Source organism: Microtus oregoni, unplaced genomic scaffold, assembly GCF_018167655.1.
Source record: "Microtus oregoni isolate MIOR12 unplaced genomic scaffold, Mior012 000104F_ref0000108, whole genome shotgun sequence".
NCBI classification, from domain to species: Eukaryota; Metazoa; Chordata; class Mammalia; order Rodentia; family Cricetidae; genus Microtus; species Microtus oregoni.
This window is the reverse complement of record NW_024544718.1, coordinates 3,034,270-3,059,692: the sequence shown is the minus strand read 5'-3', so window position 1 is coordinate 3,059,692 and position 25,423 is coordinate 3,034,270. Positions and strand designations below refer to the sequence as shown.

General features: G+C 42.3%; 1 protein-coding gene across 1 annotated transcript in view; it reads left to right on the top strand.

The window, feature by feature from the left end:
* LOC121443313 (testis-expressed protein 11-like) overlaps positions 1–25,423 on the top strand; it is a gene marked incomplete at its 5' end in the record, with an annotated part of 312,932 nt that overhangs the window by 125,541 nt on the left and 161,968 nt on the right. The window contains 1 exon segment of the mRNA XM_041645021.1: positions 17,711–17,862. Coding sequence (XP_041500955.1) covers positions 17,711–17,862 — 152 coding nt within the window.

Genomic DNA, 25,423 nt, shown 5'->3' with positions numbered 1-25,423 from the left:
AATTCTGTACTGAAACCATGTGGTCCTGGGCTGCTTTTGGTTGACTGCTTTTGATGACTGTTTTTATTTCCTTAGGGCTATAGGTCTATTTAAATAGTTTTTCTAGTCTTGATTTAGCTTTTGGTATGGAATATCTATCCAGAAAATTGTCCATTTCTTTTACTTTTTCCAGTTTTGTAGAGTACCAGTTTTTGAAGTTTGACCTAATGATTCTTTGTATTTCCTCAGTGTCTGATATTATGTCTGCCTTTTCATTTCTGATTTTGTTAATTTGGATATTCTCTACCTGTCTTCTGGTTAATTTGGATAAGGATTTGTCTATCTTGTTGATATTCTCGAAGAACCAACTCTTTGTTTCATTGGTTCTTTGTATTGTTTTCTTTGTTTCTATTGTATTAATTTCAGTCCTCAATTTGATTATTTCCTGTTGTCTAACTCTCCTGAATGAGTGAACTTCTTTTTGTTCTAGAGCATTCAGATGTGCGGTTAAGTCTCTTGTGTGTGATTTCTCCATTTTCTTTATGTAGGCACTTAGTTCTATGAACTTTCCTCTTAGCACTGCTTTCATAGTATCCCATAGATTTGGTATGTTGTGCATTCATTTTCATTGGTTTCTAGGAAGACTTTAATTTCTTTCTTTATTTCTTCCTTGATCCAGGGGTGATTCACTTGAGCATTGTTCAATTTCCGTGAGTTTGTAGACTATCTGCAATTAGTGTTGTTGTTGAATTCTAACTTTAAACCATGATGATTCAATAAGATGCAGGGGCTTATTCCATTTTTTTTGATGTTTGCTTTGTTACGACTATGTGGTCAATTTTAGAGAAAGTTCCATGAGGTGCTGAGAAGAAGCTATATTCTTTTGTGTTTGGGTGAAATGCTCTGTAGATATCTGTTATGCCCATTTAAGTCATGACATCTGTTAGCTCTCTTATTTCTCTATTAAGTTTCTGTCTGACCTGTCCATTGGTGAGAGTGGGGTGCTGAAGTCTCCTACTATTAGTGTGTGGGCTTTAATGTGCGATTTAAGCTTTAGTAATGTCTCTTTTACATATATGGGTGCTCTTGTATTTGAGGCATAGATGTTCAAAATTGGGACTTCATCTTAATGGATTTTTCTGTGCTGAGTATGAAGTGTCCTTCGCCACCTCTTTTGATTGATTTTAGTTTGAAGTCTATTTTGTTAGATATTAGGATAACTACACCCATCCACTTTTTTCTTAGGTTCATTTGATTGGAAAATATTTTCCAAACCCTTAACTCTGAGGTAATGTCTGTTTTTGAGGTTGAGGTGTGTTTCTCGTATGCAGCAGAATGGGTGGGTCCTGTTTTTGTATCCATTCTCTTAGCCTGTGTCTTTTTATAGGTGAATTGAGTCCATTGATATTAAGAGATATTAATGACCAGTGATTGCTAATTCCTGTTATTTTTAGATGGTAGTGTGTGTGTGTGTGTGTGTGTGTGTGTGTGTGTTTTCCTTATTTGAGGTTTGCTGGTATTAGGTTATCTATTGCCTGTGTTTTTTTTTTAAATTTATTTATTAAGGATTTCTGCCTCCTCCCCACAACCGCTTCCCATTTCCCTCCCCCTCTCCCGATCAAGTCCCCCTCCCTCATCTGCTCGAAGAGCAATCAGGGTTCCCTGACCTGTGGGAAGCCCAAGGACCGCCCACCTCTATCCAGGTCTAGTAAGGTGAGCATCCAAACTGCCTAGGCTCCCCCAAAGCCAGTATGTGCAGTAGGATCAAAAACCCACTGCGACTGTTCTTGAGTTCTCAGTATTCCTCATTGTCCGCTATGTTCAGCTAGTCCGGATTTATCCCATGCTTTTTCAGACCTAGGCCAGTTGGCCTTGGTGAGTTCCCGATAGAACATCCCCATTGTCTCAGTGTGTGGGTGCACCCCTCGTGGTCGTCCTGAGTTACTTGCTCGTGCTCCGTCTCCTTCTGCTCCTGATTTGGACCTTGAGATTTCTGTCCGGTGCTCCCATGTGGGTCTCTGTCTCTGTCTCCTTTCATCGCCTGATGAAGGTTAATATTCCTGAGGATGCCTATGTGTTTGTCTTTGGATTCACATTCTTATTTAGCTTCTCTAGGAACATGAATTATAAGCTCAATATCCTTTATTTATGGCTAGAAACCAAATATGAGTGAGTACATCCCATGTTCCTCTTTTTGGGTCTGGCTTAACTCACTCAGGATAGTGTTTTCTATTTCCATCCATTTGTATGCAAAATTCAAGAAGTCCTTGTTTTTTACTGCTGAGTAATAGTCTAATATGTATATATTCCATACTTTCTTCATCCATTTTTCTGTTGAAGGGCATCTAGGTTGTTTCCAGGTTCTGGTTATCACAAACAATGCTGCCATGAACATAGTTGAGCATATACTTTTGTTGTATGATAGGGCCTCTCTTGGGTATATTCCCAAGAGTGGTATTGCTGGATCCAGGGGTAGGTTGATCCCAAATTTCCTGAGAAACCGAAACACTGCTTTCCAGAATGGTTGCACAAGTTTGCATTCCCACCAGCAATGGGTGAGTGTACCCCTTTCTCCACAACCTCTCCAGCAAAGGCTATCATTGGTGTTTTTTATTTTAGCCATTCTGACAGGTGTAAGATGGTATCTTTAAAGTTGTCTTGATTTGCATTTCCCTGATCGCTAAGGAAGTTGAGCATGACCTTAAGTGTCTTTTGGCCGTTTGAACTTCTTCTGTTGAGAATTCTCTGTTCAGCTCACTGCCCCATTTTATAATTGGGTTGATTAGCCTTTTACGGTCTAGTTTCTTGATTTCTTTATATATTTTTGAGATCAGACCTTTGTCAGTTGCGGGGTTGGTGAAAATCTTCTCCCAGTAAGTAGGTTGCCTTTTTGTCTTAGTGACAGTGTCCTTTGCTTTACAGAAGCTTCTGAGCCTCAGGAGGTCCCATTTATTCAATGATGCCCTTAGTGTCTGTGCTGCTGGGGTTATACATAGGAAGTGGTCTCCTGTGCCCATGTGCTGTAGAGTACTTCCCACTTTCTCTTCTATCAGGTTCAGTGTGTTCGGACTGATACTGAGGTCTTTAATCCATTTGTACTTGAGTTTTGGGCACGGCGATAGATATGGATCTCTTTTCATTCTTCTACAGATTGACATCCAGTTTTGCCAGCACAATTTGTTGAAGATGCTCTCTCTTTTCCATTGTACACTTTTAGCTCCTTTATCGAAAATCAGGTGTTCATAGATTTGTGGGTTAAAGTCAGGGTCTTCTGTTCGATTCCATTGGTCGACTTCTCTGTTTTTATGCCAATTCCAAGCTGTTTTCAATACTGTAGCTCTGTAATAGAGTTTGAAATCCGGGATGGTAATGCCTCCAGACAATCCTTTATTGAATAAGATTGTTTTGGCTATCCTGGGTTTTTTGTTTTTCCATATAAAGTTGATTATTGTCTTCTCCAGATCTGTGAAGAATTTTGATGGGATTTTGATGGGGATTGCATTGAATCTATAGATTGCTTTTGGTAGAATTGCCATTTTTACTATGTTGATCCTCCCAATCCAAGAGCAAGGGAGGTCCATCCATTTTCTGGTGTCTTCTTCAATTTCTTTCTTCAAAGACTTATAGTTCTTGTCAAATAGATCTTTCACTTCCTTGGTCAGAGTTTCCCCAGTATATTTTATGCTATTTGTAGCTATTGTGAAAGGTGATGCTTCTCTGATTTCCCTCTCTGCTTCCTTATCCTTAGTGTATAGGAAGGCAACTGATTTTTTTGGAGTTGATCTTGTATCCTGCCACATTACTAAAGGTGTTTATCAGCTGTAGGAGTTCTTTGGTAGAATTTTTGGGGTCGCTTATGTACACTATCATATCATCTGCAAATAACGAAAGCTTAACTTCTTCCTTTCCAATACGAATCCCCTTGATCTCCTTATGTTGTCTTTTTTTTTAATGTGGATTTTATTTTATTTTTAATTAAAAAGTACATTTCTCATCCAAATATGCTAGATGACATTTAAAGCTAGAAAAGAGTTTCCAGCTAACTCACCTTTACAATTAACTCTTTTTTTTCTTTCTTTTTTTTTTATTAAGAAAAGAAGAAAAAAAACATAAACAAAAAACAAGTTTCCACCTCCTCCCAGCCTCCCATTTCCCTCCCCCTCCTCCCACCCTTCTCCCCCTCCTCCCACCCTTCTACCCCTCCCCCCACTCCTCTCCCCCTCCCTCTCCAGTCCACAGAGCAGTCCAGGTTCCCTGCCATGTGGTAAGTCCTAGGTCCTCCCCCCTCCGTCCATATCTAGGAAGGTGAACATCCAAACTGGCTAGGCTTCCACAAAGCCAGCACATTAAGTAGGATCAAAACCCCGTGCCATTGTCCTTGGCGTCTCATCAGCCCTCATTGTTCGCCATGTTCAGAGAGTCCGGTTTTATCCCTTGCTTTTTCGGTCACAGTCCAGCTGGCCTTGGTGAGCTCCCAGTAGATCAGCTCCACTGTCTCAGTGGGTGGGTGCACGCCTCGTGGTCCCGACTTCTTTGCTCATGTTCTCCCTCCTTCTGCTCCTCATTGGGACCTTGGGAGCTCAGTCCAGTGCTCCAGTGTGGGTCTCTGTCTCTGTCTCGATCCATCACCAGATGAAGGTTCTATGATGGTATGCAAGATATTCGTCAGTATTGCTCTCGGATAGGGTCATTTCAGGTTCCCAATCCTCAGCTACCCAAGGAACTAACTGGGAACCTCATGTTGGGCACTTGGGAGCCCCTCTAGGGTCAAATCTCTTGCTCACCCTAAAGTGGCTCCCTTAACTAAGAATTGTGGTTCCGTGCTCCCCTATCCACCTTTCCTTTATCCCAATTCTCCTGATTCCCCAAGTCCCCCCTCCTTCCCTTCTACCTTTTCTCTCCCCATCTCCCCTTACCCCGATCCCACCCCACCCCCAAGATCCTAATTTTCTCCCCGGCAATTGGGTCTACTTCCCTTAGCCAAGAGGATAACTATATGTTTTTCCTTGGGTTCACCTTCTTACTTAGCTTCTTTAGGTTCACCTATTGTAGACTCCGTGGCCCTAATTTATGGCTAGAAACCAATTATGAGCGAGTACATCCCATGTTCATCTTTTTGGGTCTGGGACACCTCACTCAGGATAGTGTTTTCTATTTCCATCCATTTGCCTGCAAAATTCGAGAAGTCATTGTTTTTTACCGCAGCGTAGTACTCTAGCGTGTATATATTCCATACTTTCTTCATCCATTCTTCCATTGAAGGGCATCTAGGTTGTTTCCAGGTTCTGGCTATTACAAATAATACTGCTATGAACATAGTTGAACAAATGCTTTTGTCATATCTCTTGGGTATATTCCCAGGAGTGGTATTGCTGGGTCCAGGGGTAAGTTGATCCCGAATTTCCTGAGAAACCGAAACACTGACTTCCACAGTGGTTGCACAAGATGGCATTCCCACCAGCAATGGATGAGGGTACCCGTTCCTCCACAGCCTCTCCAGCAAAGGTTATCCTTGGTGTTTTTGACTTTAGCCATTCTGACAGGTGTAAGATGATATCTCAAAGTTGTTTTGATTTGCATTTCCCTGATTGCTAAGGAGGTTGAGCATGACCTTAAGTGTCTTTTGGCCATTTGAACTTCCTCTGCTGAGAATTCTCTGTTCAGTTCAGTGCCCCATTTTTTAATTGGGTTAATTAGCATTTTAAAGTCTAGTTTCTTGAGTTCTTTATATATTTTGGAGATCAGACCTTTGTCTGTTGTGGGGTTGGTGAAGATCTTCTCCCAATCAGTAGGTTGCCTTTGTGTCTTATTGACTATGTCCTTTGCTTTACAGAAGCTTCTCAGTTTAAGTAGGTCCCATTTATTCAATGTTGCCCTTAATGTCTGTGCTTCTGGGGTTATACATAGGAAGCGATCTCCTGTGCCCAGCTCCTGTAGGGTACTTCCCACTTTCTCTTCTATCAGGTTCAGTGTGTTCGGGCTGATATTGAGGTCTTTAATCCATTTGGACTTGAGTTTTGTGCACGGTGATAGATAAGGGTCTATTTTCATTCTTCTACAAGATGACATCCAGTTGTGCCAGCACCATTTGTTGAAGATGCTTTCTTTCTTCCATTTTATACTTTTAGCTCCTTTATCGAAAATCAGGTGTTCATAGGTTTGTGGGATAAAATCCGGGTCTTCTATACGATTCCATTGGTCGACTTCTCTGTTTTTATGCCAGTACCACACTGTTTTCATTACTGTAGCTCTGTAATAGAGTTTGAAGTCAGGGATGGTAATGCCTCCAGAAGATCCTTTATTGTATAGGATTGTTTTGGCTATCCTGGGTTTTTTGTTTTTCCATATAAAGTTGATTATTGTCCTCTCCAGATCTGTGAAGAATTTTGATGGGATCTTGATGGGGATTGCATTGAATCTATAAATAGCCTTTGGTAGAATTGCCATTTTTACTATGTTGATCCTCCCAATCCAAGAGCAAGGGAGGTCCATCCATTTTTTGGTATCCTCTCCAATTTCTTTCTTCAATGCCTTAAAGTTCTTGTCAAATAGATCTTTCACTTCCTTGGTTAGATGAACCCCAAGATATTTTATGCTGTTTTTGGCTATTGTGAATGGTGAAGCTTCTCTGATTTCCCTCTCTGCTTCCATATCCTTTGTGTATAAGAGGGCGACTGATTTTTTGGAGTTGATCTTGTATCCTGCCACATTACTAAAGCTGTTTATCAGCTGTAGGAGTTCTTTGGTGGAGTTTTTGGGGTCGCTTATGTACACTATCATATCATCTGCAAATAACGAAAGTTTAACTTCTTCCTTTCCAATTCGAATCCCCTTGATTCCATTATGTTGTCTTATTGCTATTGCTAGAACTTCAAGCACTATATTGAAGAGGTATGGGGAGAGTGGACAGCCTTGTCGTGTTCCTGAGTTAAGTGGGATGGCTTTGAGTTTCTCTCCGTTTAATTTGATGTTAGCTGTCGGCTTGCTGTATATAGCTTTTATTATATTTAGGTATGACCCTTGTATCCCTAATCTCTCCAAGACTTTTAACATAAATGGATGTTGAATTTTGTCAAATGCTTTTTCAGCATCTAATGAAATGATCATATGGTTTTTTTCTTTCAGTTTATTTATATGCTGGATTACATTGATAGATTTTCGTATATTGAACCAGCCCTGCATCTCAGGAATGAAGCCTACTTGATCATAATGGATAATTTTTCAGATGTGTTCTTGGATTCGATTTGCCAGTATTTTGTTGAGGATTTTTGCGTCGATATTCATGAGTGAGATTGGCCTGTAGTTCTCTTTCCTGGTTGAGTCTTTGAGTGGTTTTGGTATCAGAGTAATTGTGGCTTCATAAAAGGAGTTTGGTAATGACCCTTCTGTTTCTATCTTGTGGAATACCTTAAGGAGTATAGGTATTAGATCTTCTTGGAAGATCTGGTAGAATTCCGCATTGAAACCATCTGGTCCTGGGCTTTTTTTGGTAGGGAGGTTTTTGATAACCTCTTCTAATTCTTCGCGACTAACAGGTCTATTTAGATTGTTCACCAGGTCCTGATTTAACTTTGGTATATGATATTTATCTAAAAAAGTATCCATTTCCTTTACATTTTCCAATTTTGTGGCATATAGGCTTTTGTAGTAAGATCTAATGATTCTCTGAATTTCCTCTGTGTCTGTGGTTATGTCCCCCTTTTCATTTCTGATCTTATTAATTTGCAAATTCTCTCTCTGCCGTTTGATTAGCTTGGATAGTGGTTTGTCAATCTTGTTGATTTTCTCCAGGAACCAGCTTTTTGTTTCATTGATTTTTTGTATTGTTTTCTGTGTTTCTATTTTGTTGATTTCAGCCCTCATTTTGATTATTTCCAGTCTTCTACTCCTCCTAGGTGAGTCTGCTTCTTTTTTTTTCTAGAGCTTTCAGGTGGGCTGTTAAGTCTCCAATGTGAGCTTTCTCTGTTTTCTTTAAGTGGGCACTTAATGCTATGAACTTTCCTCTTAGGACTGCTTTCATAGTGTCCCATAAGTTTCAGTATGTTGTTTCTTTATTTTCATTGAATTCCAGGAAGACTTTAATTTCTTTCTTTATTTCTTCCTTAATCCAGCTATGGTTCAATAGTTGACTGTTCAGTTTCCATGACTTTGTATGCTTTCTGGGGGTAGCATTTTTGTTGAATTCTAACTTTAATCCATGGTGATCTGATAAGACACAGGTGGTTACTAATATTTTTTTGTAACTGTGGATGTTTGCTTTGTTACCGACTATGTGGTCGATTTTCGAGAAGGTTCCATGAGCTGCAGAGAAGAAGGTAAATTCTTTCCTATTTGGATGGAATGTTCTATAGATGTCTGTTAAGTCCATTTGATTCATTTCCTCCACTAATTCTCTTATTTCTCTGTTAGGTTCCTGTCTGATTGACCTGTCCATTGGTGAGAGAGGAGTGTTGAAGTCTCCTACTATTAGTGTGTGCGGTTTGATGGCTGCCTTGAATTTTAGCAATGTTTCTTTTATGTACGTGGGTGCTTTTATATTAGGGGCATAGATGTTCAGGATTGAGACTTCATCCTGATGAACTGTTCCTGTTATGAGTATAAAATGCCCCTCTCCATCTCTTCTGATTGATTTAAGTTTAAAGTCAACTTTGTTAGAGATTAGTATGGCCACACCTGCCTGTTTCTTAGGTCCATTTGCTTGATAGGCCTTTTCCCAGCCCTTTACTCTGAGTAGGTGCCTGTCTTTGTGGTTGAGGTGTGTTTCTTGTAAACAGCAGAATGTTGGATCCTGTTTTCTTATCCAATCTCTTAGCCTGTGCCTTTTTATAGGTGAGTTGAGTCCATTGACATTAAGTGATATTAATGACCAGTGGTTGTTAACTCCGGTCATTTTTTTTTTAGTCGTAGAGTTTGTGTGTTTCCCTTCTTTGTTTTGTGTTGGTGAAGGGTCTCTAGATATCTGAGTTATTGTGGTCATTGTTGGACTCCTTGATTAGTGATTTTCCTTCAATTACTTTCTGTAAGGCTGGATTTGTGGCTGCGTATTGTTTAAATTTGTTTTTATCCTGGAAAATTTTATTTTCTCCATTTATAGTGACTGAAAGCTTGGCAGGGTATAGTAATCTGGGCTTGCACCCATGGTCTCTCAGTTTCTGCAGTACATCTATCCAGGACCTTCTGGCTTTCATGGTTTCCATGGAGAAGTCAGGTGTAAGTCTGATAGGTTTACCTTTATAAGTAATTTGGCCTTTTTCCTTTGCAGCTCTTAATATTCTTTCCTTATTCTGTATGCTTTGTGTTTTGATAATTATATGGCGAGGTAATGTTTTTTTTTGATCCAGCCTATTCGGTGTTCTGTATGCTTCTTGCACCTTCATAGGAAAATCTTTCCTTAGGTTGGGAAAGTTTTCTTCTATAATTTTATTAAATAGATTTTCTGGACCGTTGAGCTGCCCTTCTTCTCCTTCTTCTACTCCTATTATTCTTAGGTTTGGTCTTTTTATTGTGTCCCATATTTCCTGAATGTTTTGTGATGAGAGTTTGTTGGACTTGCTGTTTTCTTTGATCAGTGTGTTTATTTTCTCTATGGTATCTTCAGAATCCGAGAGTCTTTCTTCTATCTCTTGTATTCTGCTAGTTATGCTTGTTTCTGTAGTCTCTATTCGTTTACCTAGATTTTCCATGTCCAGACGGCCCTCTGTTTGTGTTTTCTTCTTTGCCTCCATTTCAGTTTTCAGGTCTTGAACTGTTTCCATTATCTGTTTGATTGTTTTTCCTTGGTTTTCTAGGGTATCATTCACTGATTTATTCAATTCTTCAAACTTTCTGTTATATTTCTCATCCATTTCTATAAGGGCGTTTTTTACATGCTGTTTAAGGGTGTCAATCACTTTCATGAAGTCAATCTTTTCTCCTTCCTCTTGATTAAGGTGTTCTTGTCCTCCCGTTGTGAGGTCGCTTGTTTCTGGTAGCTTCATGTTGCTTTTCAGCTTGTTGGGCGAATTCTTGCCTTGACGTCGGCCCATCTCTTCTTCCAAATGCTCCCTATGGATCTTCTTTTACCGGATTAGGTCTCCTTGCCTACCAAACGCTGTCTCTCCCCAATGTTGGCTCTCCCAATGCTGGGTCTCCTGGCGCCGAAAGATCAGGCCTCCGTGCTGGTTGGGCAGCTCGCAGACAAAGCGCCTACCCCGCTTGGTGCAGGCAGGCCACAGAAACAAAGGAACTGCTGCCCGCCCCGGAGCTCCGGATACTCGGACCCTGTGCCCAGATAGGCTGGGCTGGGCGATGCCACGCGCCTAAAGAGGGCAGTGGGGGCGAAGTGGGGAGGGCTCTGGACGGAAGCTGGGTGGGCCAGGAAGAAAGAGGCAGCACCCGGGGAGTAGAGGCCCTGCAGAGAGCCCAAGCAGGGCAGGGGGCCAAGAAACCCCCGAGCTCCCCATCCCAGGCTGGCGCCGTGGGCCTGAAACTCACCCCAATGCTGGGTCTCCTGGCGCCGAAAGATCAGGCCTCCGTGCTTGTTGGGCCGCTCGCAGACAAAGCGCCTACCCCGCTTGGTGCAGGCAGGCCACAGAAACAAAGGAACTGCTGCCCCCCGGGAGCCCCGGGTACTCGGACTCAGCGCCCAGATAGGCTGGGCTGGGCGATGCCACGCGCCAAAAGAGGGCAGTGGGGGCGAAGTGGGGAGGGCTCTGGACGGAAGCTGGGTGGGCCAGGAAGAAAGAGGCAGCACCCGGGGAGTAGAGGCCCTGCAGAGAGCCCAAGCAGGACAGGGGGCCAAGAAACCCCCGAGCTCCCCGTCCCAGGCTGGCGCCGTGGGCCTGAAACTCACCCCAATGCTGGGTCTCCTGGCGCCGAAAGATCAGGCCTCCGTGCTGGTTGGGCAGCTTGCAGACAAAGCGCCTACCCTGCTTGGTGCAGGCAGGCCACAGAAACAAAGGAACTGCTGCCCGCCCGGGAGCCCCGGGTACTCGGACCCAGCGCCCAGATAGGCTGCGCTGGGCGATGCCACGCGCCAAAAGAGGGCAGTGGGGGCGAAGTGGGGAGGGCTCTGGACGGAAGCTGGGTGGGCCAGGAAGAAAGAGGCAGCAGAGAGCCCAAGCAGGACAGGGGGCCAAGAAACCCCCGAGCTCCCCGTCCCAGGCTGGCGCCGTGGGCCAGAAACTCACCCCAATGCTGGGTCTCCTGGCGCCGAAAGATCAGGCCTCCGTACTGGTTGGGCAGCTCGCAGACAAAGCGCCTACCCCGCTTGGTGCAGGCAGGCCACAGACACAAAGGAACTGCTGCCCTCCCGGGAGCCCCGGGTACTCGGACCCAGCGCCCAGATAGGCTGCGCTGGGCGATGCCACGCGCCAAAAGAGGGCAGTGGGGGCGAAGTGGGGAGGGCTCTGGACGGAAGCTGGGTGGGCCAGGAAGAAAGAGGCAGCAGAGAGCCCAAGCAGGACAGGGGGCCAAGAAACCCCCGAGCTCCCCGTCCCAGGCTGGCGCCGTGGGCCTGAAACTCACCCCAATGCTGGGTCTCCTGGCGCCGAAAGATCAGGCCTCCGTGCTGGTTGGGCAGCTCGCAGACAAAGCGCCTACCCTGCTTGGTGCAGGCAGGCCACAGAAACAAAGGAACTGCTGCCCCCCGGGAGCCCCGGGTACTCGGACTCAGCGCCCAGATAGGCTGGGCTGGGCGATGCCACGCGCCAAAAGAGGGCAGTGGGGGCGAAGTGGGGAGGGCTCTGGACGGAAGCTGGGTGGGCCAGGAAGAAAGAGGCAGCACCCGGGGAGTAGAGGCCCTGCAGAGAGCCCAAGCAGGACAGGGGGCCAAGAAACCCCCGAGCTCCCCGTCCCAGGCTGGCGCCGTGGGCCTGAAACTCACCCCAATGCTGGGTCTCCTGGCGCCGAAAGATCAGGCCTCCGTGCTGGTTGGGCAGCTCGCAGACAAAGCGCCTACCCTGCTTGGTGCAGGCAGGCCACAGAAACAAAGGAACTGCTGCCCCCCGGGAGCCCCGGGTACTCGGACTCAGCGCCCAGATAGGCTGGGCTGGGCGATGCCACGCGCCAAAAGAGGGCAGTGGGGGCGAAGTGGGGAGGGCTCTGGACGGAAGCTGGGTGGGCCAGGAAGAAAGAGGCAGCACCCGGGGAGTAGAGGCCCTGCAGAGAGCCCAAGCAGGACAGGGGGCCAAGAAACCCCCGAGCTCCCCGTCCCAGGCTGGCGCCGTGGGCCTGAAACTCACCCCAATGCTGGGTCTCCTGGCGCCGAAAGATCAGGCCTCCGTGCTGGTTGGGCAGCTCGCAGACAAAGCGCCTACCCCGCTTGGTGCAGGCAGGCCACAGAAACAAAGGAACTGCTGCCCCCCGGGAGCCCCGGGTACTCGGACTCAGCGCCCAGATAGGCTGGGCTGGGCGATGCCACGCGCCAAAAGAGGGCAGTGGGGGCCTCCTTATGTTGTCTTATTGCTATTGCTAGAACTTAAGCACTATATTGAAGAGGTATGGAGAGAGTGGACATCCTTGTCGTGTTCCTGATCTTAGTGGGATGGCTTTGAGTTTTTCTCCGTTTAATTTAATGTTAGCTGTTGGCTTGCTGTAAATAGCTTTTATTATATTTAGGTAGGACCCTTGTATCCCTATTCTCTCTAAGACCTTTATCATAAAGGGGTGTTGAATTTTGTCGAATGCTTTTTCAGCATCTAATGAAATGATCATATGGTTTTTTTCTTTCAGTTTATTTATATGGTGGATTACATTGATAGATTTGCGTATGTTGAACCAGCCCTGCATCTCTGAGATGAAGCCTACTTGATCATACTAGATAATTTTTCTTATGTGTTCTTGGATTCGGTTTGCCAGTATTTTATTGAGAATTTTTGCGTCGATGTTCATGAGTGAGATAGGTCTGTAATTCTCTTTCTTGGTTGGGTCTTTGTGTGGTTTTGGTATCAGGGTAACTGTAGCTTCATAAAAGGAATTTGGCAATGACTCTTCTGTTTCTATATTGTGAAATACATTAAGGAGTATAGGTATTAGGTCTTCTTGGAAGTTCTGGTAGAATTCTGCATTGAAACCATCGGGTCCCGGGCTTTTTCTCGAATGGAGATTTTTGATAACCGTTTCTAATTCTTCGCGAGTAACCGGTCTATTTAGATCAATCACCTGGTCTTGGTTTAGCTTTGGTATATGGTACTTATTTTAAAAATTGTCCATTTCTTTTGTATTTTCCAGTTTTGTGGCATACAGGCTTTTGTAGTAAGATCTAATGATTCTCTGAATTTCCTCTGTGTCTGTGGTTATGTCCCCCTTTTCATTTCTGATCTTATTAATTTGCAAATTCTCTCTCTGCCGTTTGATTAGCTTGGATAGTGGTTTGTCAATCTTGTTGATTTTCTCCAGGAACCAGCTTTTTGTTTCATTGATTTTTTGTATTGTTTTCTGTGTTTCTATTTTGTTGATTTCAGCCCTCAGTTTTATTCTTTCCAGTCTTCTACTCCCCCTAGGTGAGTCTGCTTCTTTTTTTTCTAGAGCTTTCAGGTGTGTTTTTAAGTCCCCAATGTATGCATTCTCCGTTTTCTTTAAGTGGGCACTTAGTGCTATGAGCTTTCCTCTTAGCACTGCTTTCATCGTGTCCCATAGGTTTGAGTATGTTGTCCCTTTATTTTCATTAAGTTCAAGGAAGACTTTAATTTCTTTCTTGATTTCTTCCTTGACCCAGGTGTGCTTCAGTAGTTGACTGTTCAGTTTCCATGAGTTTGTCGGTTTTTTGGGGGTAGTGTGGTTGTTGCCTTCTAACTTTAATCCGTGGTGATCTGATAAGACACAGGTGGACACTGGTATTTTTTTGTAACTGTGGAGTTTTCCTTTGTTTCCGAGTATGTGGTCAATTTTTGGGAAGGTTCCATGAGCTGCAGAGAAGAAGGTATATTCTTTCCTATTTGGGTGGAATGTTCTATAGATGTCTGTTAAGTCCATTTGCTTCATTACCTCCAATAATTCTCTTAATTCTCTATTAGGTTTCTGTCTGATTGACCTGTCCCTTGGAGAGAGAGGTGTGTTGAAGTCTCCTACTAATAGTGTGTGTGGTTTGATGTCTACCTTGAGTTCTAGTAATATTTCTTTTACATAAGTAGGTGCTTTTATATTGGGGGCGTAGATATTCAGGATTGAGACGTCATCCTGATGAATTGTTCCTGTTATGAGTATAAAGTAACCATCTCGGTCTCTTCTGATTGATTTTAGTTTGAAGTCAGTTTTGTTAGAAATTAGTATGGCCACACCTGCTTTTTTCTTAGGACCATTTGCTTGAAACACCTTTTCCCACCCCTTTACTCTGAGTAGGTGCCTGTCTTTGTGGTTGAGATGTGTTTCTTGTAAACAGCAGAATATTGGATCCTGTTTTCTTATCCAATCTCTTAGCCTGCGCCTTTTTATAGGTGAATTGAGCCCATTAATATTAAGTGATATTAATGACCAGTGGTTGTTTACTCCGGTTATTCTTATTGCTTTTGGTAGTAGAGATTGTGTGTCTCCCTTCTTTGAGATGTGCTGGTGAAGGATCACTAGATGCCTGGGTTATTGTAGCCAGTGTTGTCAGTGTTGGATTCCTTGGGTTGCGATTTACCTTCTAATACTTTCTGTAGGGCTGGATTTGTGGCTATGTATTGTTTAAATTTGTTCTTATCCTGGAATGTCTTGTTTTCTCCATTGATAATGAACGATAGCTTGGCTGGGTATAGTCGTTTGGGTTTGCATCCATGGTCTCTTTGCCTGTGTATTTGTGGGTGCAGTTAGCTTCCTTGTGTTGGAGTTTTTCTTCTAATACTTTCTATAAGGCTGAATTTGTGGATAGGTATTGTTTAAATCTGGTTTTATCATGGAATATCTTGTTTTCTTCGTCTATATTAATGAAATCGTTACTAGGTATAGTAGTCTGGACTTGCATCTGTGATCTCTTAGTGTCTACATCACATCTGTCCAGGACCTTCCGGCTTTCAGAGTTGCCATTGAGAATATGGGTGTAATTCTGATTGGTCTGCCTTTATATGTTATTCTTCCTTTATTCTGTACATTTACTGTTTTGATTATTATATGGCAAGTGGTCTTTTTTTCCTGGTCTAGTCTATTTGGTGTTCTGAAAGCTTCTTGTATGTTCATAGGGTTATCCTTCTTTAGGTTGGGAAAGTAGTCCTCTATGATTTTTGTTGAATATATTTATGTGCCTTTAAGGTGGACGACTTCTCCTTCTTCTAACCCTATTATTCTTAGATTTGGTCTTTTCATGGTGTCTCAGATTTCCTGGATGTTTTGTGCTAAATATTAGTAGGATTTAACATTTTCTTTGAATGATGAATCTATTTCCTCTATAAGTATCTTCAACACCTAACTCTCTTCCATCTCTTGTAATCTGTTGGTTATACTTGCATCTGTAGTTCTTGTTTGTTTACCCAGATTTTCCATTTTCAAAATTCCCTCGGTTTGTGTTTTCTTTGTTGACTCTATTTCAATTTTCAAGTCTTGAACTGTTTGAACTATTTGCTTCACCTGTTTGATTGTTTTTTTTCTTGATTTTCTTGGCTTTCTTTAAGAGATTTATTGATTTAATTCAATTTCTTGTTTGTCTTTTCCTCCATTTCTTTAAGGGATTTTTTTCATTTCCTCTTTTAGGGTCTCTATCATCTTCATAAAGTTATACTTAAGGTCATTTTCTTCTGTGTCTTCTGGGTTAGGATGTTCTTGTCTTCTTGTTATAGGATCACTAGGTTTTGGTGGTGCCATATTGCTCTTTATGTTGTTGAATGTGTTCTTACACTTCTGTCTGCCCATCTCTTCCTCTAGTGGGTGCAAGTGGGGTCTGTGCTTCAGAGTCCCTCTTCCTCCAATTGGTGAAGATTGGGCCTGTGGCTTAGGTGGACACTCTTCTTCCAGGTGCAGGCAGGTTTGTGCCTCTAGTGGATGCTAATAATGTTTTGGGACTCCTCCAGGTATTGGTGGGGCCAAGGCTCCCTCCAGGCGCAGTCAGGGCCAAGACTCTGGTGGTCACAGATGCTCTCCAGGGGCAGTCTGGGCCATGACTCCAGTGGTCACAGATGAGGTAGGGGGAATAAGGTTGCACCTGTGAGGATGCTGCTCCAGAATCTCTGGGGTTTGGTGGGTGGAGTTGGGGCATGGTTGTTTCTCCCAGGGCTTGAGCTCAGAGAGCAGAGCTCTCCAACTGGGTACCCAGCAGACACTTACTTTCTAGGGGCAGTATGTGCCAAGGCTCCGGTGGGCACAGATGCGGTGGAGGATGGTTGTGTATATGGGGAGGTTACTCCAGGATCTCTAGGGTTTGGTAGGTAGGGATGGGGCATGGGATGTGCTTCCTGAGGCTAGGGCACAGAGAGCAGAGCCCTCCAACCGGGAACCCAGACACTCACCTCTCCGGGGGCAGTCTGGGCAAAACTCCGTAGGTGCAGTTATGGTGGGGGATGGTCCATGTGTCGAGAAATACTTCTGTAATTCTAAATTTTCTCAGTTAATCAGTAAAGATGGAAAGGACTTATCTGGAATGAAAACACCATCAGGGTCATAGATGGCCTAAGCCAGAACAGCAACCTTGTTACTACTTGTACTCTGGGGTCCTGGCACCCGTGATGCCGAGCCTTGGGCAAAAGAGCTACCTTAGATTGGCCCACAAGGTGAGTTGGGCAGGATCAACTCAATTTCTTTTGGATGTGAAATTTTCCTTATTTTTTCATCATTTGTTTAAAGACTTATTTCACCATTAAATGGTTGTAGGACCTTCATCAAAAATCATTTGGCTATATGCCAAGGTTTACTTCTGTGTTCTCTATTTTATTTCATTGGCTTATAGGTATGTATTTATGCCAGTTCCATACATTTTGGTTGCTGTATCTTTGTAATAAGTTTTAACATTAGAAAGCATGAGTTGTCCAACTTTGGTCTTTGTTTTCATATTTTTGGGATTATTTCAGGACCTTTGAAATTCTGTATGAATTTTATGATACATATTTTAATTTCTCAAAAAGAGATACTGTCTCAAAAATTTGTTAGTATTTCAGTAGGTATTACATTAAATATTTATAATATGTTGAGAGTATTCACATTTTAATAATATTAAAAACCAGACATAGGGGCTTATGTTTGGACTCCTATCCCTTAGAAAGCCAAGACAAGAGGATTCCTAGAAGTTTAAGACTTGGCTACATAATAAGTTCAAGGCAAACTTGGGCTACAGAGTGAGAACTTTTCTTGAGAAAAAAAACCAAATAAACAAAACGATAAAGAAAATGTTGGGCTGGCAATATGGCTCAATAGTAATTATGCCCACCTCCAAGCTTGAGGACCTAAGCTCCATTTCTGGGACGTACATGATGGAAGGAAAGAATCCGTTTTCATAATTTGTTGTCTGCCCTCTACATGCATTCCCTGATACGGATACATTCTCTCTCTCTCTCTCTCTCTCTCTCTCTCTCTCTGTCTCTCTCTCTCTCTCTCTCTGTCTCTCTCTGTCGCTCTGTCTCTCTCTGTCTCTCTCTCTCTCTCCTTCCTCCCTCCTCACACACACACACACATAATAAAAATTTGAAGAAAATATTGCTATAATTAAATGATCTATTATTGACAAATAGGCATTTGATGGCATCAACTATCAACTAAGCTTGTTTTGGCTGACATTGAAATTATTTTAATCCCATTAATCAAAAAACCAGTTCTGTTTATAATGCTTAAAATTATGTCTTTTGGACAGAGATTCTGTTGGGTTTTCTTTTCTGAGGATCATCTCTGATCATTTTAAGTTGGCAGAAGATAGTAGAAAAGTTGAATTGTTCTGCATCGACATGCTTTTACAGAAAGATCAAGTCCTGTTTGCTGAAGAGAAGATTAAAGAAATCCTTAGAGGTCAGTAAGATTCTGCATTTCCTAAAAGTTGTTAATGTGCTTATTATTTTAAGATAAATGTCAGAGCAATGGCAAAATCCTCAGGGTTTTCACATTTTTTTCTTTCTCCTTAATGTTTTTCAACAACAGTGTAACTATCTAGAGGTCACAAGTTTGGTGTGCTATAATGAACAGCTAAGCAAAAATGACAAAACATCTTCAAAATAAAGACAAACCTCTGATCTTAAAGTCCATCTGTAGTAGAAAATTATGAGGTTTATAAACCCAAGTTCATGTTTCTTATTTGAGCTCAAGTTAGCTATGTGCATTTGGGCAAGTCAGTATCTCTGTACTCTGGCTTTTCAGCTGTAAAGTGAATATTGTGAACAGAATTCTTTCTTTTAAAGCTCTTACCAACATCATTATTTTGATACAGTCTTTACACAAACTCCACCCAGATAAAACATTTGATTTTCTGTACTTAAAGCAGAGGTATAGAACCAACTCTGCTCAACATTGCCCTATCTACTCTCTGTACAACAGCTATACCTTAAAGTATACAGATGATAGAACCTATTTCTTGAAAGATTCTCTGCCTGACCTCATCTTTCCATCAGTAGTGATAGTCACTAAATGTTAAGAATGAGGTCTGTTCTGAGTGGTGACATTTAGGGTGATGTGTTGCTTCTATCATATTTTACTGCATTGCTTAAATTTGCATGTTTTCATAAAAGCAAAGACAGTAGTAGTTTCTGGAAGGATCATCAGATGTTAAGAGCTTTTTGAATTCTATTTCCTATGAAATATATTTTTCTTTTTTTTTAAAATCAGTCAATTTTATTTTCATTTCTGGAATATCTTTTTTTTATTGAGAAAAAAAATTTCTGCCTCCTCCCAGCCTCCCACTCCTCCCCCTCCCCCCACACCTCTCCCTGTCCACCCATTCCTCTCCCCCTTCCCCCACTCCTCTCCCCCTCCCCCCACTCCTCTCCCCCTCCCTCTCAAGTCTGAAGAGCAGTCAGGGTTCCCTGCCCTGTGGAAAGTCCAAAGTCCTCCCCCATCCATCCTGGTCTAGGAAGGTGAATATCCAAACTGGCTAGGCTCCCACAAAGCCAGAACATGAAGTAGGATCAAAACCCTGTGCCATTGTCCTTGGTTTCTCAGCAGCCCTCATTGTCCGCCATATTCAGAGAGTCCGGTTTTATCCCATGCTTTTTCAGTCACAGTCCAGCTGGCCTTGGTGAGCTCCCAATAGATCAGCCCCACTGTCTCCGTGGGTGGGTGCACCCCTCGTGGTCCCGACTTCTTTGCTCATGTTCTCCCTCCTTCTGTTCCTCATTGGGACTTTGGGAGTTCAGTCCAGTGCTCCAGTGTGGGTCTCTATCTCTATCTCCATCCATCGCCAGATGAAGGTTCTATGGTGATATGCAAAATATTCATCAGTATTGCTATAGGATAGGATCATTTCAGGTACCCTATTTTCAGCTGCCCCAGGAACTAACTGGGGAGCTCGCCTTGGGCACCTGCAAGCCCCTCTAGGTCCAAGTCTCTTCCCAACCCTAAGATGGCTCCCTTAATTAAGATATGTGCTTCCCTGCTCCCCTATTCAACCTTCCTTTATCCCCATCATCCCGTTGCCCCAAGTTCTCCCCATCCTACACTTCTCACTTTTCTCTCCCCATCTCCCCTTACCCCCCTCCCACCCCACCCTTAAGATCCCGATTTTTTTGCCTGGCAATCTTGTCTACTTCCCCTACCCAGGAGGATAGCTATATGTTTTTCTTTGGGTTCACCTTCTTATTTAGCTTCGTTAGGATATCAAATTATAGACTCACTGACCTTTATTTATGGCTAGAAACCTATTATGAGTGAGTACATCCCATGTTCATCTTTTTGGGTCTGGATTACCTCACTCAGGATAGTGTTTTCTGTTTCCATCCATTTGCATGCAAAATTTGAGAAGTCATTGTTTTTTACCGCTGAGTAGTACTCTAATGTGTATATATTCCACACTTTCTTCATCCATTGAAGGACCTCTAGGTTGTTTCCAGGTTCTGGCTATTACAAATAATGCTGCTATGAACATAGTTGAACAAATGCCCTTGTCATATGATCGGGCATCTCTTGGGTATATTCCCAGGAGTGGTATTGCTGGGTCCAGGGGTAGGTTGATCCCGAATTTCCTGAGAAACCGAAACACTGCTTTCCAAAGTGGCTGCACAAGTTTGCATTCCCACCAGCAATGGATGAGGGTTCCCCTTCCTCCACAGCCTCTCCAGCAAAGGCTATCCTAGGTGTTTTTGACTTTAGCCATTCTGACAGGTGTAAGATGGTATCTCAAAGTTGTTTTGATTTGCATTTCCCTGATTGCTAAGGAAGTTGAGCACGACCTTAAGTGTCCTTTGGGCATTTGAACTTCTTCTGTTTAGAATTCTCTATTCAGTTCAGTGCCCCATTTTTTATTGGGTTAATTAGCATTTTAAAGTCTAGTTTCTTGAGTTCTCTATATATTTTGGAGATCAGACCTTTGTCTGTTGCGGGGTTGGTGAAGATCTTCTCCCAGTCAGTAGGTTGCCTTTGTGTCTTAGTGACAGTGTCCTTTGCTTTACAGAAGCTTCTCAGTTTAAGTAGGTCCCATTTATTCAATGTTGCCCTTAACGTCCGTGCTTCTGGGGTTATACATAGGAAGCGATCTCCTGTGCCCATCTGTTGTAGGGTATTTCCCACTTTCTCTTCTATCAGGTTCAGTGTGTTCTGACTGATAGTGAGGTCCTTAATCCATTTGGACTTGAGTTTTGTGCACAATGATAGATATGGATCTATTTTCATTCTTCTACAGGTTGACATCCAGTTGTGCCAGCACCATTTGTTGAAGATGCTTTCTTTCTTCCATTGTATACTTTTAGCTCCTTTATCGAAAATGAGGTGTTCATAGGTTTGTGGGATAAAATCCGGGTCTTCTATACGATTCCATTGGTCTACTTCTCTGTTTTTATGCCAGTACCACACTGTTTTCATCACTGTAGCTCTGTAGTAGAGTTTGAAGTCAGGGATGGTAATGCCTCCAGAAGTTCCTTTATTATATAAGACTGTTTTGGCTATCCTGGGTTTTTTGTTTTTCCATATAAAGTTGATTATTGTCCTCTCAAGATCTGTGAAGAATTTTGATGGGATCTTGATGGGGATTGCATTGAATCTATAAATTGCCTTTGGTAGAATTGCCATTTTTACTATGTTGATCCTCCCAATCCAAGAGCAAGGGAGGTCCATCCATTTTTTGGTATCCTCTTCAATTTCTTTCTTCAATGCCTTAAAGTTCTTGTCAAATAGATCTTTCACTTCCTTGGTTAGAGTTACCCCAAGATATTTTATGCTGTTTGTGGCTATCGTGAAAGGTGATGCTTCTCTGATTTCCCTCTCTGCTTCCATATCCTTTGTGTATAAGAGGGCGACTGATTTTTTGGAGTTGATCTTGTATCCTGCCACATTACTAAAGCTGTTTATCAGCTGTAAAAGTTCTTTGGTGGAGTTTTTGGGGTCGCTTATGTACACTATCATATCATCTGCGAATAACGAAAGTTTAACTTCTTCCTTTCCAATTTGAATCCCCTTGATCCCCTTATGTTGTCTTATTGCTATTGCTAGAACTTCAAACACTATATTGAAGTGGTATGGCCAGAGTGGACAGCCTTGTCGTGTTCCTGAGTTAAGCGGGATGGCTTTGAGTTTCTCTCCGTTTAATTTGATGTTAGCTGTCGGCTTGCTATATATAGCTTTTATTATATTTAGGTATGACCCTTGTATCCCTAATCTCCCCAAGACTTTTAACATAAATGGATGCTGAATTTTGTCAAATGCTTTTTAAGCATCTAATGAAATGATCATATGGTTTTTTTCTTTCAGTTTATTTATATGATGGATTACATTGATAGATTTTCGTATGTTGAACCAGCCCTGCATCCCTGGGATGAAGCCTACTTGATCATAATGGATAATTTTTCTAATGTGTTCTTGGATTCGGTTTGCCAGTATTTTGTTGAGGATTTTTGCGTCGATATTCATGAGTGAGATTGGCCTGTAATTCTCTTTCCTGGTTGAGTCTTTGTGTGGTTTTGGTATCAGAGTAACTGTAGCTTCATAAAAGGAATTTGGTAATGACCCTTCTATTTCTATGTTGTGGAATACATTAAGGAGTATAGATATTAGGTTTTCTTGGAAGTTCTGGTAGAAATCTGCATTGAAACCATCTGGTCCTGGGCTTTTTTTTGGTAGGGAGGTTTTTGATAACAGCTTCTAATTCTTCGCGACTGACAGGTCTGTTTAGATTGTTCACCTGGTCCAGGTTTAATTTTGGTAAATGGTATTTATCTAAAAAAGTGTCCATTTCTTTTACATTTTCCAGTTTTGTGGCATACAGGATTTTGTAGTAAGATCTAATGACTCTCTGAATTTCCTCTGTGTCTGTGGTTATGTCCCCCTTTTCATTTCTGATCTTATTAATTTGCATATTCTCTCTCCGTCGTTTGATTAGTTTGGATAGGGGTTTGTCAATCTTGTTGATTTTTCTCCAGGAACCAGTTTTTTGTTTCATTGATTCTTTGTATTGTTTTCTGTGTTTCTATTTTGTTGATTTCAGCCCTCAGTTTTATTCTTTCCAGTCTTCTACTCCCCCTAGGTGAGTCTGCTTCTTTTTTTTCTAGAGCTTTCAGGTGGGCTGTTAAGTCTCCAATATGTGCTTTCTCTGTTTTCTTTAAGTGGGCACTTAGTGCTATGAACTTTCCTCTTAGAACTGCTTTCATAGTGTCCCATAAGTTCGAGTATGTTGTTTCTTTATTTTCAATGAATTCAAGGAAGACTTTAATTTCTTTCTTTATTTCTTCCTTAATCCAGGTATGGTTCAGTAGTTGACTGTTCAGTTTCCATGAGTTTGTAGGCTTTTTGGGGGTAGCATTGTTGTTGAATTCTAACTTTAATCCATGGTGATCTGATAAGACACAGGTGGTTACTAATATTTTTTTGTAACTGTGTAAGTTAGCTTTGTTACCGAGTATGTGGTCAATTTTCGAGAAGGTTCCATGAGCTGCAGAGAAGAAGGTATATTCTTTCCTCTTTGGGTGGAATAATCTATAAATGTCTGTTAAGTCCATTTGCTTCATTACCTCCATTAATTCTCTTATTTCTCTGTTAGGTTTCTGTCTGATTGACCTGTCCCTTGGTGAGAGAGGCGTTTTGAAGTCTCCTACTATTAGTGTGTGCGGTTTGATGGCTGCCTTGAGTTTTAGTAATGTTTCTTTTACGTACGTGGGTGCTTTTATATTAGGGGCATAGATATTCAGGATTGAGACTTCTTCCTGATGAATTGTTCCTGTTATGAGTATAAAATGCCCCTCTCCATCTCTTGTGATTGATTTAAGTTTGAAGTAAACTTTGTTAGAGATTAGTATGGCCACACCTGCTTGTTTCTTAGGTCCATTTGCTTGATAAGCCTTTCCCCAGCCCTTTACTCTGAGTAGGTGCCTGTCTTTGTGGTTGAGGTGTGTTTCTTGTAGATAGCAGAATCTTGGATCCTGTTTTCTTAATCAATCTCTTAGCCTGTGCCTTTTTATAGGTGAGTTGAGTCCATTGACATTAAGTGATATTAATGACCAGTGGTTGTTAACTCTGGTCCCTTTTTTAGTAGTAGGGTTGGTGTGTATCCCTTCTTTGAGTTGCGCTGTTGAAGGGCCTCTAGATGTCTGGGTTATAGTGGTCATTGTTGGACTCCTTAGTTAGTGATTTTCCTTCTATTATTTTCTGTAAGGCTGGATTTGTGGCTTCGTATTGTTTAAATTTGTTTTTATCCTGGAAAATTTTGTTTTCTCCATTTATAGTGAACGAAAGCTTGGCTGGATATAGTAGTCTGGGCTTGCATCCATGGTCTCTTAGTTTCTGAAGTACATCTATCCAGGACCTTCTGGCTTTCATGGTTTCCATAGAGAAGTCAGGTGTAAGTCTGATACGTTTACCTTTATAAGTAACTTGGCCTTTTTCCTTTGCGGCTCTTAATATTCTTTCTTTATTCTGTATATTTTGTGTTTTGATTATTATATGGCGAGGGGATGTTTTTTTTTTTTATCCAGCCTATTTGGTGTTCTGTATGCTTCTTGAACCTTCATAGTTACCTCTTTCTTCAGGTTGGGAAAGTTTTCTTCTATAATTTTATTAAATATATTTTCTGGACCGTTGAGCTGCCCTTCTTCTCCTTCTTCTGCTCCTATTATTCTTAAGTTTGGTCTTTTTATTGTGTCCCATATTTCCTGAATGTTTTGTGATGAGAGTTTGTTGGACTTGCTGTTTTCTTTGATCAGTGCGTTTATTTTCTCTATGCTATCCTCAGAATCTGAGATTCTTTCTTCCATCTCTTGTATTCTGCTGGTTATGCTTGTTTCTGTAGTCTCTATTCGTTTACCTAGATTTCCCATGTCCAGCCAGCCCTCTGTTTGTGTTTTCTTCTTTGCCTCCATTTCAGTTTTCAAGTCATGAACTGTTTCCATTATCTGTTTGATTGTTTTTCCTTGGTTTCCTAGGGTATCATTCACTGATTTACTCAATTCCTCGAACTTTCTGTTATACTTCTCATCCATTTCCATAAGGGCGTCTTTTATATGCTGTTTAAGGGTGTCAATCACTTTCATGAAGTCAGTTTTTTCTACTTCTTGATTAAGGTGTTCATGTCCTCCTGTTGTGAGGTCGCTGGCTTCTGGTGGTTTCGTGTTGTTTTTCAGATTGTTGGGTGAATTCTTGCATTGGCGTCTGCCCATCTCTTCCTTCCAATACTCCCCTATGGATCTTCTTTTACAGAATCAGGTCTTTTTGTCCACTGATGTACCTTCCCAGTGATGTCACTCCCCAGTGATGTTTCTCCTGGTGTCCAGGTCGGATCTCCGTGCTGCTTGGTTAGCTCGCAAACAAAGGGCCCACCCTGCTTGCTGCAGGCAGGCTATGGGGACAAAGGAGCTACCGCCCTCCCCTTTGCCCTCCCAATTCGGGTTCAGTCCCAGAGCCAAGCAGGCTGAGCTGGGAGGCGCTATGTCGACAAAGAAGGGAGGGAGGGAGGGAGGGAGGAAGACAGGGGGTGGGGGTTCTGGGTGTAAGCTGGATGGGATAGGAAGAGAGAGGAGGTATCGGGCAGTATAGCCCCTGTAGGATGACCAGGAAGTGTAGGCGGGCTGAGGTCCATCTGATTTCCCTGTTCCCGGCTGCCGCAGCACTCACTCACCACAATGATGTTTCACTCGTTGCCCAGATCGAAACTCCATGCTGCTTGGTTAGCTCGCAAACAAAGGGACTTCTCTGTTTTTATACCAATACCAAGCTGTTTTCAATACTGTAGCTCTGTAGTAGAGTTTGAAGTCAGGGATGGTAATGCCTCCAGAAGTTCCTTTATTATATAAGACTGTTTTGGCTATCCTGGGTTTTTTGTTTTTCCATATAAAGTTGATTATTGTCCTCTCAAGATCTGTGAAGAATTTTGATGGGACCTTGATGGGGATTGCATTGAATCTATAAATTGCCTTTGGTAGAATTGCCATTTTTACTTTGT